Source organism: Chiloscyllium plagiosum, chromosome 26 (genome assembly GCF_004010195.1).
Source record: "Chiloscyllium plagiosum isolate BGI_BamShark_2017 chromosome 26, ASM401019v2, whole genome shotgun sequence".
Taxonomy (NCBI): domain Eukaryota; kingdom Metazoa; phylum Chordata; class Chondrichthyes; order Orectolobiformes; family Hemiscylliidae; genus Chiloscyllium; species Chiloscyllium plagiosum.
In genome coordinates this window covers 8,085,570-8,102,086 of record NC_057735.1, presented here as the reverse complement: position 1 = coordinate 8,102,086, position 16,517 = coordinate 8,085,570, and the positions used below count along the sequence as shown (strand labels likewise).

The 16,517-nt window shown below is 40.1% G+C and overlaps 1 protein-coding gene across 1 annotated transcript; it reads right to left on the bottom strand.

Annotated features, from left to right (window-relative positions):
• Positions 1-3,343: 3,343 nt before the first annotated feature.
• snrpe (small nuclear ribonucleoprotein polypeptide E) lies at positions 3,344-14,399 on the bottom strand. The gene is made up of 5 exons (XM_043716423.1): positions 14,244-14,399; positions 11,423-11,449; positions 11,052-11,114; positions 7,403-7,481; positions 3,344-3,560 (listed from the first exon to the last, which is right to left on the bottom strand). The coding sequence occupies exons 1-5, from the start codon at positions 14,295-14,297 to the stop codon at positions 3,505-3,507; spliced, it is 279 nt and encodes a 92-aa protein (XP_043572358.1). The 5' UTR covers positions 14,298-14,399; the 3' UTR covers positions 3,344-3,504.
• Positions 14,400-16,517: the final 2,118 nt, after the last annotated feature.

Sequence of the window (16,517 nt, the reverse complement as noted above, 5' to 3'; positions counted from 1 at the left end):
AGAATGATAGAGATGTACAGCACAGAAACAGACCCTTTGGTCCAACTTGTATCCCAACCCAATCTAGTCCCACCTGCCAGCACCCAGCCCATACCCCTCCAAACCCTTCCTGTTCATATACCCATCCAGATGGCTTTTAAATGTTGTAATTGTACCAGCCTCCACCACTTCCTCTGGCAGCTCATTCACGCACCATCCTCTGCTTGAAAGTTGTCCCTTAGGTCTCTTTTATACCTTTACCCTCTCACCCTAAACCTATGCCCTCTAGCTCTGGACTCCCCATCCCATGAAAAACACTATTTATCCTATCCATGTCCCTCATAATTTTATAAACCTTCATATGGTCAGCCTCAGCATCCAACACTCCAGGGAAAACAGCCCTTGCCTATTCAACCTCTCCCTATAGCTCAAATTCTCCAACCCTGTAAGTTGTTTCTGCACCCTTTCAAGTTTGACAACATTCTGCCGATAGGAAGGAGCCCAGAATCCCAAGTTCCTCCAAAATTAGTTGCGAATTTCACTGCTTGTTAATTTTCCCAGATACATTCCGATGTCCACCGACACATGAATTCAAACAGCAAAGGCAGTAACTGTGCAGGTTCACTGCTATGTCAGTTAGCAGTGTGGGCTTCTTTCTCGCTCCCTCTGCTGCACTGACCTACCATGTGCTCCCTTTGTCTATTCGTCTCCCTTTTAAAAAGGTGTTGTGTTGACTTTTTTTCCCCCTCCAAAGTTCCAAAATAATGCAACAGCATATAAACAGTAATTGCTGCTCCTGGAATTCAAGGAAATCACCTCCAACACATAAAATACCTCACAAAAAGGGAGCAGCTGTTACAGCCAGAAATTTTTCCCATCCTCCATCCTGGATTACCCAGAGTTGAGGGATGATAGATTGAATAGACTGGTCTGTACTGACTGGATTTTAGAAGAATGAAGCGAGGGAGACCCCTATGGAAACATATGAAGGGAATAGATGAGTTAGAATCAGGAAGATTATTTCCACTGGCGGGTGAAAGTAGAACTTGGTGGTTAGGGGTGAAATTGCCTCAAAACAAGGAGGAGCATATTTCAGACCCAGCTGTGGAAGACCTCCTTCTCCCACTGGGTTCTGAATTGATGGAATGGCCTGCCCAATGAAGCAGTTGAAACTACCTCATGAATGCTTCCAAGGCGAAGATAGATAGACTTTTGAACAGTAAAGGAATTCAGGGTTATGGTTAACCAGGGCTCAGTGGAGCTGAGCCCACAAAAAGATCTGCCATGATCTTGTTGAATGGCAGAGCAGGCTTGAAGGACCAGATGGCCTACTCCTGTTTCTTACGTTTGTACCTAATGCTTGAAAACACTCACTATTCTGGTCTCAGCTGCTTTCCGTGACAGAGTATTCCACAAGCTCATCAATCTGGATGAAAAAAATTTTCATCTCAAATGGTGACAGTAGTGACAAACAAATTCAAAATTAAATGTACAGATAAATCGAAAAAATGTTGCTTTTATGTATTAAGTGACATTTAACTTGACTTTGAATATGTAAATTTGTGTAACTACTGTCTTCTTTTATTGCAGGTTATATGACAACTCAAAGGTTTCACTGACTCTATATATACTACCTATAGAAACACATTCTACTTGACTCAAACCCCCAACCCACACACATTAATTCGTTCTCTACATGTTATCAACCTTACCCTCCAAAAAAAAAGTAACTGTTTTAACAGTGAAAATGTCAAAAGCAGCTGCAGGAAGTGCTTTTATACAGGATGACATTGCAACTTCACATAATGACAAGATAATCAAAGACCAGATTAATGTGCTTTTCTTTGAGGTCAGTAGAGGGAATAAAGTTTAGCTTTTGACAACTTAGTACTTCAGCTGTTTCAAATATTCTCAACATATAAACAGCATTGAATGTAACCCATGAAACTGGTGAATACGCAGAATTAAGAGAATCATGATGCTAACACCGCATATTTATGCACACATTACATCAGTTGTATACATAAAAAAATTAATTTACTGCGAATAAAACAGTACAATGTCACTATCTGAAATCATGTAGTCATATTCAGATAAAGATGGTGTTCACTGTTGGGTGACAGTTGATAAACTGTGTCTAGAAGTTGACATGTCAGCTGCAGCTTGTGGTGGAAAGGGCGAGAAACAATATGGTATGCCATATAGAGAATGTTTAGTTATATAAGTGAAGGCTGAAAAGCAAAACATCATTGTACCCACTGCCTGATCCATCAGGTCTACCATGATTAAATAAAAAATTACAGGAAACGTAGTATACATCAACTGCTAACATGTATTCTATTGCTGACAGGCGTTGAGAACAAGTCACACAGCCAATGGATAGGTGATCACACCTCGGTCTTCTGAATGCCCACTGGGAAGACCAACTGCGCATTCTTTTGTTGCAAAGACAGGAAAAGAACTAAGAACAGGTTTTACATTAAACAGGACATCACCTAGTCTGTGCAAGGTAACCCAAAAAGGACTTTGTATGCCATACAATTGTTCATCATAAACTTTGTTCTATGGTAAAATTACACAAATTTAAAAATTGAGAATTTTAAGCTAAAAATTATACTGCTAGTGTTCTACTGAATTCACTTTTGACCTAATGTCACAGTGAGATAATAATATTTACTTTCTCCGAGTGGGAAACAGGGAATACCAGGTAGCTCTCACACTTAAACCCTTTGTACAAAGGCAATTGTTAACATTGTACTATACTGTCCATCTCTTGGTGCCACATACAAGTCTGTAACTTTTTTCTTAAGAGAAAATGTTAAACCATTTGAAAAGCAAAGCAAATTTCACCAGAATATTAAATGCAAGATATTGGGCGAGTCAGATTTTCATTGGCATACCATTAAAAGTTTAACTAGAATTTTTTTGCCTGCAATACTTACATAGCAATCGTACAATGTCATTTCTTTTCAATGATATGCTAATCAAAGATTTAAGTTTTAGGCATTCTCCTGCTTTTTCTTCACTAACTGCAAAGATGATAATTGACACTCTGCCAGATTCCAACAATGATCAACATGTAGCTGCTATTCTGGTCAGGTTCACCTAAGTCATCAGCTGGAGGATCAATCTATTTGATTTCAACATTTGATTGCCAGACAATAGAAAATGCAACATTATATACTCTCACAAGACAATAAACTGCAGACTATCACTTCAGCAGGCATCCTAACATGCTTTCCCTTGGTGCCAAATAGCATACTATCCAGTTTGCGCTGGCAGTAGTCAGAAATTACAGTAACAAACTGAAGTAAATAAGATTGTACCAATCTTTGTGTTCAACTACAAATAACATGGAAGGATAGACAGTTATAACTTTTTTATTCAAAATTATTACTGTAGTGAGGTTCAAAAAAAGTTTAAGCCCTGGTCACTCATTCGACAGTGTATCTGAAATGTTATCAATAGGTTGTGTTCAATTTTTCCCATAGTAAGTAAGGCATTGAAATGCCAGTGAATCCATTCCTAACTGTGGACACTCTGTAATAAGGTGATGTTGTCCCCCTTTAGCATAACACGACCTGAAAGACAGAGAAAAACTCATTAAGAACAGACTTTATCGAAAACATACAACCATTTCCTTTTAACCTCCCTGTGTCAACACAGTCAGTCATACTGGTACGATGTTTCGTGTTACAGCATCACATCCCCTTTTCCCCTTATATTGACATTTCGTTCCTCCTTTATGAGCTTACTAAAATTTATTTTTAAAACAGTAATTAAAACCGACTCCACTATCTTTTCAGTATGGTATATTCATTGCAGATTTCAGTTCATAAATACTCCATAAATGTTTATTTTTATGCGGTCTTTGGTTCCTTTGTCAATTAGTTTAGATCAGTGCCCCCCCCTGCTCTTGACCCTTACTTACTCTAATAGGTCCAGTTTCTATCTACTCTCTATCAATTTGAGTCAGTTGGCAGCAAAGTCAGCTGGTTGTGGATTCAAATCCTACTCTAAAGTTCAGCAGAAAACTCACTACCTAAAGGGGAGTATTCATTCAGATGACAAAGTAACCCACAGGCCCAATATCTGCTTGCACAAAAAGGAAGAGATTATTGTTTCAACAACAGGAAAATCTGGTCAGCTTCCCTGCCCAATACATTAATGGAAGGCCTTTCTATGACTTAAATAGGTACAGAAATGATTAAGAAAGTTCTCAACACTAGTGCAGTTAAAAGATCACAAAACTATTGAAGTGAATTAGCATTTTGGTGCAAATTGAAATAATAGAAGCAATAGCATTTGACTCCCAATAGGAGTAACCAGTCACTACTTGCTCTGGGATGCCTACCACACATTTAGAAATACAAAGAATAATATGGTTTGTTTTACTGGAGTGCTTCACAACCCAGCAACTATCACTGACTAAATTAGGAAAGAATACTTCCAGAACACTACACTGCAAATAAGGCAGTTCCCTTGCTTTTGGTATGCAAAGCACTATAGCCAATAAATCCTGGATTCTTTTATCTGAGACGCTTTTTCTGTATTCAGGTAAATGCTTCATTCCAAAGGTGACATTACCCTCACTACAAGCACATTCTCAGAAGCTAGGCTGACATTTCAACATTGTAATGCTCTAAACTGCAGGAATAAGACTCAAATCCATAACTCTTTACACTCATGAGAAAATGCCAGCATCTCAGCAAAACTGGTAGATGTCTGATGAAAGACAACCAAAAGCATATAACTAGAAGTGAAAAGGGAATGGACTTCTGTTTCAACTATAAAAATTTAGAATTAATGCTGTGTAATTTACAGTTGGCTGCCTTGGCAAAATAATGATGCAAAAACATTTAAGTATCAGAAATGGACAACATGTATTCTTTAATGTTAATTATTTGAGACACTGCACTGGATGTTACACCGTGCACCATTAGGCAATTATTATTCCTTACATCAAATGATTGTATGATGTAAACATATAATTGAATTTTTCCAAAGTACAATAAAATTTTAGCAACTGAAATGATAAAACAGACCAAATTCAAGGATTGGATATTTGTTTTCTTTTTCAACTGCAACTTTCCTGCCAATGAACTTATACAAATAGATCTGCAGTGCACCTTCTCACAGAGTCATAGAGATGTACAGCATGGAAACAGATCCTTCGATCCAACATGTCCATGCCGACCAGATATCCCAACCCAATCTAGTCCCGCCTGCCAGCAACTGGCCCATATCCCTCCAAACCCTTCCTATTCATGTATCCATCCAAATGCCTCTTAAAATGTTGCAACTGTCCCTGCCTCCACCACACCCTCTGGCAGCTCATTCCATACACATGCCACCCTCTGCGTGAAAAAGTTGCCCCTTAGGTCTCTTTTACATCTTTCCCCTCTCACCCTAAACCTATGCCCTCTAGATCTGGACTTCCCAACCCCAGGGAAAAGACTTTGTCTATTTATCCTGTCTATGCCCCTCATAATTTTGTAAACCTCTATAAGGTCACCCCTCAGCCTCCGACACTCCAGGGAAAACAGCCCCAGCCTGTTCAGCCTCTCCCTGTATCTCAAATCCTCCAACCTGGCAACATCCTCGTCAATCTTTTTTGAACCCTTTCAAGTTTCACAACATCTTTTCGATAGGAAGGAGACCAGAATTGCATGCAATATTCCAACAATGGCCTAACCAATGCCCTGTACAGCCACAACATGACCTCCCAACTCCTGTACTCAATACTCTGACCAATGAAGGAGAGCATACCAAATGCCGCCTTCACTATCCTATCTACCTGCGACTCCACTTTCAAGGAGCTATGAACCTGCACTCCAAGGTCTCTTTGTTCAGCAATACTCCCTAGGACCTTACCATTAAGTGTATAAGTCCTGCTAAGATTTGCTTTCCCAAAATGCAGCACCTCGCATTTATCTGAATTAAACTCCATCTGCCACTTTGCTGCCCATTTGGCCCATCTGATCCAGATCCTGTTGTAATCTGAGGTAACCCTCTTCACTGTCCACTACACCTCCAATTTTGGTGTCATCTGCAAACTTACTAACTGTACCTCTTATGCTCGCATCCAAATCATTTATGTAAATTACAAAAAGTAGAGGACCCAGCACCGATCCTTGTGGCACTCCACTGGTCACAGGCCTCCAGTCTGGAAAAACAACCCTCCACCACCACCCTCTGATCCAGTTCTGTATCCAGATGGCTAGTTCTCCTGTATTCCATGAGATCTAACCTTGCTAATCAGTATCCCATGGGGGACCTTGTCGAATGCCTTACTGAAGTCCAGATAGATCATGTTTACTACTCTGCCCTCATCAATCTTATAGAGTCATAGAAATGTACAGCACGGAAACAGACCCTTCGGTCCATGCCGAGCAGATATCCCAACCCAATCTAGTCCCATTTGCCACCACTTGACCCATATCCCTCTAAACACTTCCTATTCATCTACCCATCCAGATGTCTTTTAAATGCTGTATCTGTGCCAGCCTCCACCACTTCCTCTGGCAGCTCATTCCATACACACACCACCCTCTGCGTGAAAAAGTTGCCCTTAGGTCCCTTTTAAATTTTTCCCCTCTTACCCTAAACCCTTCTTTGTTACTTCTTCAAAAAACTCAGCTAAGTCTTTGTAGAAAATGATGAACTTATTACACAGTTGACCACCCTACCTCAAACCATCATCTTACGAGACAAAAGGCTGCCACTTGAATGAAATTCTTTAACATTCCTGGAAGTGCAACGCAATCAGACCCACACTCCACCCATAATTAACATTTTTCATTGTTAACTGCAGATATCAATCAGGGCAGTAAGCCACACAGACTTGCCTTTTTACTATCCATAAAGAACTGATACCAACTATAGTGCTACATTGTCTGTAGTCATTTTACTCAAGATTTCCCCCGCTATTATGTCACACTACTTTGGTACATTAAGCACCAAGTTAAGCAGATCCAGTAAAGTAATTTCACAGAGCAACCTGACAATAATCTGAAACAAACACTCTGATTTAGTGGTATATAATGTCATTGGACCTGCTCTAGCCAAGATGTGACTCCAGATCCACACCAATGTGGCGGACTCTTAACTACTCTCTGTTGCTGAGCCATTTCAGTCAGTTCTAGGTCAATTAGGGATAACAAATGCTGGCCTTGCCAGTGACACTTATGTCCAAAGAAAGAACACAGACTATGAATTTTTTTCCTGAAAGAAAGACTGAAATGTCAAATGCATCAATGAGAGTTTTAGTGGAGGAAACAGATTAAATAGAAAAGATACCACTGCAGGAGAACATACCTTGGAAAGCTTAAATGGAGAAAAGAGATTTCACAATTAATTTCTTCCAATTATTTCTTAATAAAGATATACTATTGAAAGAGGAGGACTATGTTAACCAACTTACCCAATGGTTTTCTTGATTTTGATTTCATGTGAATTTCTTCTGCATCATCCAAAACAAGGTTCATATATTCATCAAACCCCTGTGGTTAAAAAAAAAGTCATTATTTTACATAACAGCTGGGACTGTCATTTGCCAAGCTTAAGAGAAGAAGATTAATTACAAATCAGGACCAAAATCCACATTCACAAACTCAAGCTAGAGAATTTCAGCCATGCTCCAGAATTGTGCAGGGGAATACAGCTAATAGATTTTACTGAAATCAGAGACCTCTACTGCTGGAAAATCGATCTGACACACCAAAAACCCACAGAAAAGGTATCCAAAGATGTTCTTACTAATTGAGTACTTTTTTTTTGTCACATCTATGATAAATCATCAGGTTTTGAGGTTAAACCAAATGTTGCTCTCAGTATGCAAATCTTGAATGTTACCAGTGTTTGGGATCAAAACACACACAACTTAATGCCCCCATGAAAACAAAAAACCAGCAGCATTCCTGAAAAAAACTAAAATTTTGAAAAAGATATAATCAGTTGAGGGAGAAATAGTGACCAGGTCACCAGAACACACACATCTTGAAAAAGTGTCATAGTATCTAATATCCAGTGCAACAGGCAGACAGCACAGTAGCTTAACATTTCACACAAAGTGTCACCCCAACAACTTACAATTTAATCCATTGACTTCATTAAGTTTCAAGAGCACAACTATACAGATTACAAATAGTAGAAATGAACAGTCTTTATTTAAGGAATGATGCAGGAATGATTTAAGGGTAGGTCTTGCCTTACAAGTCTGATTGAATTCTTTGAGGAGGTGACCAAGCATGTGGATGAGGGTAGAGCAGTGGATGTAGTATACATGGATTTTAGTAAGGCATTTGATAAGGTTCCCCATGGTAGGCTTTTGCGGAAAGTCAGGAGGGAGGGCTGTTGTCGGCTGCAGAGGGACTTGGATATGATGCAGAGCTGGGCTGAGGAGTGGCAGATGGAGTTCAACTCTGCCAAGTGTGAGGTTGTCCATTTTGGAAGAACAAATAAGAATGCGGAATTCAGGGTTAATGGTAGGGTTCTTAGTCAGGTGGAGGAACAGAGGGATCTTGGGGTCTATGTACATAGATCTTTGAAGGTTGCCACTCAGGTGGATAGAGTTTGTAAGAAGGTCTATGGAGTATTATCGTTCATTAGCAGAGGGATTGAATTCAAGAGTCGTGAAGTGATGTTGCAACTGTACAGGACTTTGGTTAGGTCACATTTGGAGTACTGTGTGCAGTTCTGGTCGCCTCACTTTAGGAGAGATGTGGAAGCTTTGGAGAGGGTGCAGAGGAGATTTACCAGGATGTTGCCTGGAATGGAGAATAGGTCGTACGAGGATAGGTTGAGAGTGCTAGGCCTTTTCTCATTGGGACGGCGAAGGATGAGGGGTGACTTGATCGAGGTTTATAAGATGATCAGAGGAATAGATAGAGTAGACGGTCAGAAACTTTTTCCCCGGGTACATCAGAGTGTTACAAGGGGACATAAATTTAAGGTGAAGGGTGGAAGGTATAGGGAAGATGTCAGGGGTGGGTTCTTTACCCAGAGAGTGGTGGGGGCATGGAATGCGCTGCCTCTGGGAGTGGTAGAGTCAGAATCTTTGGTGACCTTTAAGCGGCAATTAGATAGGTACATGGATGGGTGCTTAAGCTAGGACAAATGTTCGGCACAACATCATGGGCCGAAGGGCCTGTTCTGTGCTGTATTGTTCTATGTTCTATGTCTATGTTCTATGATGCAATAGCATTACAAATATTTCAGTTAAGGTCCACTTGACTGATACTTAGGATACACAGGGAACAGCAGGGGTTCATCTTATGAGGAAAGGTTACACAGGCTGGGTCTGTACCTATTAGAGTTTAAGAGTAGAGGCGACACAATTGACATAAAGAAGATGCTGAAATGAACTGACAGGGTGCATGCTGAAAAGATCTATCTCCTTGTGGGAAAAACTGGGACACAGTTTAAGAAGGAAATGGCCTTCAATTTAGGACAGAAATAAGGAACTTCTTTTTTGCCTCAGACATTCGCGAGCCTTTGGAATTCTCTTCCCCAGAAAATAGAGGCGTCCGCATGATATCTTTTCAGGACTTGAGCAATGCCAATAACTTAGTGTAGATGCTCTCTAATTTTATAAACCACACACAAATCTGTCCCAGATGCTCTCAATAAAAATTTTTAAATTACAACAGAAGGATAGATTTTTTCGACAAAGCAACAACAAATTCTCCATATGTCCTCACTGAGTAAATGATAACTAAATCAGTAGTTTTCTGCAACTGCAAGTGGTTTGAACTTATACTGCTGCTCAAGCTGACAAAATGTATCATAGTGGTTTAGCGGAGTGAGCAAATTCTTGAATGTTTCATATGTTTTCAGGCCTCTGTCAGAAATATCATCCTTATCCTCCCCCATCGGCCATAATATCCATGATTAACAATTGGATTAGCAAGAACATTCAGGACACATCACACATGCAATGAAAAGTTCTTACGCAAACGTATTGTCCCAGTACCCCAATAATATCTATTTATGCAACCAACTTCAAAAAGGTTGTCCATGCATGTACAAACAAGTTTCCACCAAGATTTAATTTTAAAAACTTTTTCTCAACAAAAAGAATTTAATGAAAGCCAGTTTTTCTACTGGTTTGCTGGAATTTAAAAAATGAAATTTGATCAGCTAGGGATATATGCAATATTATCCCCACCAAAAAATGTAATACCATTACAGGACAGACAAGAACAATGTGCAGCACATGGAGTCACAATTAATTAAAAATTATTCCTGTACAAGCATATACAGTATACAAATAGCCACAAGAAGATATTATTCCAGCATGGTCCCAATTTACAAATGCAATCTCATACAGTGGTGTTTTTTAATTAAAGACCTAACAAATGTACATCTCCTGTACTTATGAACAACTCCTTTATATTGCCCTGTATTGTGTTCCAATTTGTGGACAAATCGACTTGCAAACAAACCCCAGAATAGAACCTGCTTGCAACCCAGAGACTGACTGTACAGATAAATTCCTGCCTAACAAGGGAGTTAATGGATATTGCGGGTAGGCAGGAATGCGGATGTGCTATTCAATCAGAACAGCCATAATCTGACTGAATAACAGAGCAGGTAAAGAGGACTCCTTATCTGTATGATCATTCATGTTAATAACTGCAGATAAACCACAAATTAAGGACTCCAATTTCATTAATCTATCTTGCTGTTAGGTTATAGATAAAGGTTTGCAAATCCTCTGTATTTTTCACCATTTTCTACTGATGATACCATGCAGTCAACTCCAAAAGCAAATAAAGCTAATTCTTTCAAGTTGCATTGTTGTATAGCTAGTCTTGAGATTAGGGCTCATGCTTGCATTATTGGGGTTGGTTATACTTTAAACCACCATCGTTCCATCTTGTACAAGTTTGCACAAGGAAACAGTACATCGCATTTATAGCTGGCATCACACTTATAGAAAACATCTGATGGTTGCACTAACTTGATGCAACTTCAGGTTTTCTGGTCTGTTGTCAACCAAAACAGCTTGATTCACTTTTCACAACCCAATTAACTACACAACAGAACTCCAGGCTAATTTTCATACTTACAATTATACAGCCTTCTATCCTCATGTTGACTTGTTCATATAACCATACTTGGATCCTGGATCTCTGAAGTAAAGAAAAAAGTCAGAAACAAATTATATCCAGATAGTTTGAATAAAACAGTATCTCTAAGCTGTCAACACTCCTTCAGTAATGCATTAGAGTCAGATTAGATTGTGTTCAAGTCTCTGGAATGGGTATGAACTCAAAATCTGACTCAGCAAAAAGAATACAATTAAGCCGAGATTTAAACTGCTCTTTGATGAACTACTGCAGCAGTCATTATTAAGCCGGGTTCACTTATGAGCAGGTACAATCAAACACCACTGCCACAATAACTTAATTATGTAAAAAGTTAAACAGTAAGTACTTACATTCTGAAGGTATCTGAAAATAAGATTCTGTTGCACTCAGTTAAGGAACATATTTACATATATCTGGATCAATGGTGCTGGAAGAGCACAGCAGTTCAGGCAGCATCCGAGGAGCTTCAGCAAAATCGACGTTTCGGGCAAAAGCCCTTCATCATTCCTGATGAAGGGCTTTTGCCCGAAATGTCGATTTTGCTGAAGCTCCTCGGATGCTGCCTGAACTGCTGTGCTCTTCCAGCACCATTGATCCAGAATCTAGTTTCCAGCATCTGCAGTCATTGTTTTTACCATATTTACATATATATTATATAATAAACATCTCCATCATAAGAGGCATCATATTTTCATTAGAATGGTGCCCATACCACAGACTGGTTATAGACAGCATACGAGGTACATAGAACAATATTGATTATCTGAATGAGATGGGCAGGCAACCTCAATTGTCTGAATATCGATTATCCAAATTTCGGATTATCCGAACAAGATCCCAAGGACCTGTAAAAACGGCATTAGGCAACTCAACATTCAGTTACCAGTTAAACGGCATTATAGCGGACATTGACAGATAACAGAGGCTTGTTTGAAAAACCGGCACTCAAATTACCACTTGTTTTACAATCAGATCAGTTATCCAAACAATACATTATCTGAACAAAATACTCACCACTCAGCTTGGTTGGATAATCAGTTTGTGGTATGGGCACCATTCTAATGAAAATATGATGCATAGTTATACCTACCTCAAAATTGTTTACAGTCACAGTACTGTTGTGTTTGCCTGGGCAGTCACTACGATTAATGTCAGCACTGAAGTCAATCCAAAAATAGTTATTAATAAATGTATCTCAAATAACTGTCTACAAACTGCAGAGCATCGTAAACTCAAATGGTACCCTCATCCCACATTCACAAACAACCATTTTCAGAATGCATATACTGGAGGATCAGGAAGATGAACCCCAGTGGTATTCCCCCTTTTAGCTTATAGAATTAAATTCAGAAGACAAGTCTATACCTGGCTCTGACAAAAACAAAAATCAATGAAGCTGGGTGCATCCAAATTTGTACTGACAGCTAACTCCACTACCTAGGTGACATTCAGGTCTGAGACTAAACCCATATTAATGTCCAGATCCTGATGAAAGTTTAGATTCGGTATGTTTACAAAAGTTTCCACTCAGTAAAACTGCCATACCCACATTTATCATGATCCTGTAAATACAGCAACATTATAATTATATTTTCTCGATAACTTCAGTTGCAGAATGGATACAAATACAGGGCAACAGTATTATACCAAAACTTGCTCTTATAAACATTGACATAGGAATTCATAATGGTAGCATAATAAAGTGGCTTCAAAATGATGCACAATTTTGCACATATTCCCATGTCATTTATCCTGCAGTATTTAACTTCAATTCAAACAAATGGATTGCTCTTTCATCCACCACCCCTACACTCAATCAATTTATAATGTTTCCTGGTCAAACAATGTTGCAATGTGAAAGTTTTCATCTTTGTTTTCAAGTTCCACCATGCAATATTGCTCAACTATACAAATCTGTCATAAAAACTAAAAGAATTGCAGGTGCTGTAAAATCAAAGACAAAAATACAAAGTGCTGGAAATGTCCAGCAGGTCTGGTAGCATCTGCGCAGGGATAGCAGTTAATGTTTCTAGTGACCCTTCCTCTGAACAGATGCTGACCGACCTGGTGAACTTCTCCAGCAATTTCAAATCTCTGCCCTCATCTGATTCAAACCTCTTGAGCATTCCTGATTATAGGTGCTTTGTTATTTATGACTGCATATATTTAACTGCATACCCCACTTTCCAGACAAATCATAAAATCTACCTCTTTAACCAGGCGTTTGCCATCTAATCAAATATCTCATATGGCCTGGACACAAATTTTGTCCAGTAATACTCATGGCTTTTCACTACTTTAAAAGGCGCTACATAAATGTCAATCATACTTTATGAGGGCTCCCCACGTGCCAAACAACTGAGCAACTACTTTACACTTGCCACAACATACCACACTGCATATCAGATTATTAGTTTCAACAATTCCTACAAAACATAAGAGAAGTAGGCTATTTAGACCACTGACTATTCTGCCATTCAATGAGATCATGGTTGATCGGATAATCCTCAATTCCACTTTCCTGTCTTTTGACCAATAAATTTAGATTCCTTTCCCGATTAAAAATCTACCTCAACCTTTAATACACTCAATGACAAAGCTTCCACAGCTGAGTGGTAAAGACTTCCACAGATTCACTACCACCGGTCAGGATAAGTTCCCCGTTTGTTTTAAATGGACTCCTTGCTCTGAGAGATTATATCTTCTAGACCTAAGCTTCCCCAAAAAGCGAGACGTTTTCTGCATCTCCCTAAAATCCCACTTTGTTTCAATAAAGTCTCTTATTGTTCTAAACTCCTAGGAGTAACCGGTCCTTCCAGGTCCTGAGGATGCTCTAAACACGGGACGGAACATAACTTTAAAACAGTGAGTTTAAAAAGCCGGGGTTCAATGGGAGTGAGGGCGGACTCCGGCAGCACATGGAGCTCGTGCTGCGGAGCCGCTCGCCATCCAATGACACGGCAAATTGACCGACACAGGAGGCCTCATGGAGAGAGAAAGGGGCAGGCTGGCTCCACGGCCGCGATGCCATTGTGCAGGCCCGGGCCGAGAGTCTGGTCCGGAGTGTCGGGTTCGGGTTCAGGTTCAGGCCCAGGCCCGCGGCCTCGAGTTGCAGCTTGATCCTCCTTCCCGCCCGCGATCGGAACCCTTCCCCACCCACTGGAAGGATACGATGGGCTGCACCATCACTTTCTGCACTTTCTGTGCCTGCCCGCGGTACGCCATGACTCCGGCTCCGATCCCTGCGACCGCCTCAAGAAGAAAACACAACCAACAGAAAACGGAGACAAAATGGCGGCTCCCGCTTCACGCACCGTGACCTCTGACCTCCCCCCGAGCTGCGCGGCGGATTCTGGGAGGCGGGCACCGCTTCTATGGTAATAAATGGGCGGGAACCCGCTTCTATGGTAATAAATGGGCGGGGCTTGAGGCTGTGACCTGCTCCACAGGGAGATATTGGTTCTGGGGAACTAGCCCCACAACAAGTTAGAATAACACTCTTATCACAACCTTTCTGTTTTACTGGAGTAGGGGGGCCACTGAACCAGCATTTAGAGATATTTATTCTTTCATCCCCTTCCCTCCGCCTGGTGTAAAGTTTAAACTCAGTCTGACAGTTAATTGTCACTCATCATTATTTGGTGTATTAATTTCTATGAGGAGAAAGTGAGGACTGCAGATGCTGGAGATCAGAGATGGAAATGTGTTGCTGGAAAAGCGCAGCAGGTCAGGCAGCATCTAGGGAACAGGAGAATCGACGTTTCGGGTATTAGCCTCCTTCCCGCCCGCGATCGGAACCCTTCCCCACCCACTGGAAGGATACGGTGGGCTGCACCATCACTTTCTGCACTTTCTGTGTCTGCCCGCGGTACGCCATGACTCCGGCTCCGATCCCTGCAAGAAGGGCTAATGCCCGAAACGTCAATTCTCCTGTTCCCTAGATGCTGCCTGACCTGCTGCGCTTTTCCAGCAACACATTTCCATCCCCGTATTAATTTCTATGCCAACACATTTATCCATGAGCGCCCTGCTGTGAAAGAAATAAACATTGGTTTTCCCATGAAGCTGTTTTTTAATTCACCTGATGAGTGCAAGAGGAAATCTTATGAGAAAATGTGTCTTCTGTTATGAGCAACATTTCCTTATTGTGTGGTTGATGCCACACCATTAATTTTAGGTTCTTTACAGACTGTTTGAAGGCAAAGCAAAGCCAAGGACCGAGCTCAAATTTAGATCTCAAATAAACACTATTGATTGGCCATGATCATATTGAATGGGGGAGCAGGATTAAAGGGCCCACTCGCCAATTTGTGCTACTTTCTATTATTCTATATTCATTATACATTAAATGTTGTTGTACATGCTAATCATTGACTTATTATGTTAGGTAAGGACTAAACTTCTTTGTGTGTTTATGTCCATATGCTCTCAAGACTCTGAAGTTCTAGTCCAGTATAGTGAGGTATGTTCCAACCATGCCTTTTCTGTGCTATTTATATTCAGTAATGTGCAACTTTGTGACATGATTGCAATTTTGGTCTTCTGTTCAGGCAATAAAAGGAGTGTTGGAGAAACTAAGCAGATTTGGCACTATCTGTGATGAGAAAGCAGAGTTAACATTTGAGTTCAACCTGATTGTTCAGAAAGCAATATCATGCTCTTAATCAGACTCTTGAGACCAAGGATGACTTCTTTCTACTCCGCAGTGTAAAGAATATATGTTTTAATGTTACATTATATTTGATTGTGTATTGATTTGGTCAAAGGACTATTTCATATCAAACAACTGAGGAAGGAACTGTTGTACTTTTAAAAGGTAAGTTACTGAGCCTATTGTAAGTGATATTACACTTTTCCTTTGCAAGCAGTGGGGGAGGATGTAAATAGATGGCATGATACCAGTTTCAAAGATTTGGCCAGCAACAACAAATTAATTAGTTTATGGAATTGTGACCAGTTATGGATGCTAATAATTGTCAGGTTAGTTTCTGGACTCCTGGTAGATTTGTGGGTGTGAACAATGCAGTAAGAAGCCCTTAGACTTCTGGAAGGAGTGGTAGGCTGTCTCTCTCTGTTAAATTACCTGAAGTTAAAGAAAGCCACTTTTCTTTCTCACATTTGTTGATGTAAGCTGTTGTTTTTAAAGTATAAGGCAAACATCATTTAATATGTGAAATAGTTGCTGTGTGCCTCCTGTAAGGAGTGAAAGAATCCAAAGGATAAGAGGACTGAAGGACTTAGAAACAAAAGGAACTCCTCCATCGAATCCTGAAGCCTGATGCTATTGAACTGTTTCACCAACATTTAATACCTTTTCATCCTTAAACTGTCTTTTTGTTGGCATGCATGTGTGTGTCGGAGGTGTTTATGAAAAGGGTTAGTAGAGTAATATGTTACTTGTTCATAGATTTTCCCTACAGGTAAACAACTATTCAAATCAAACAA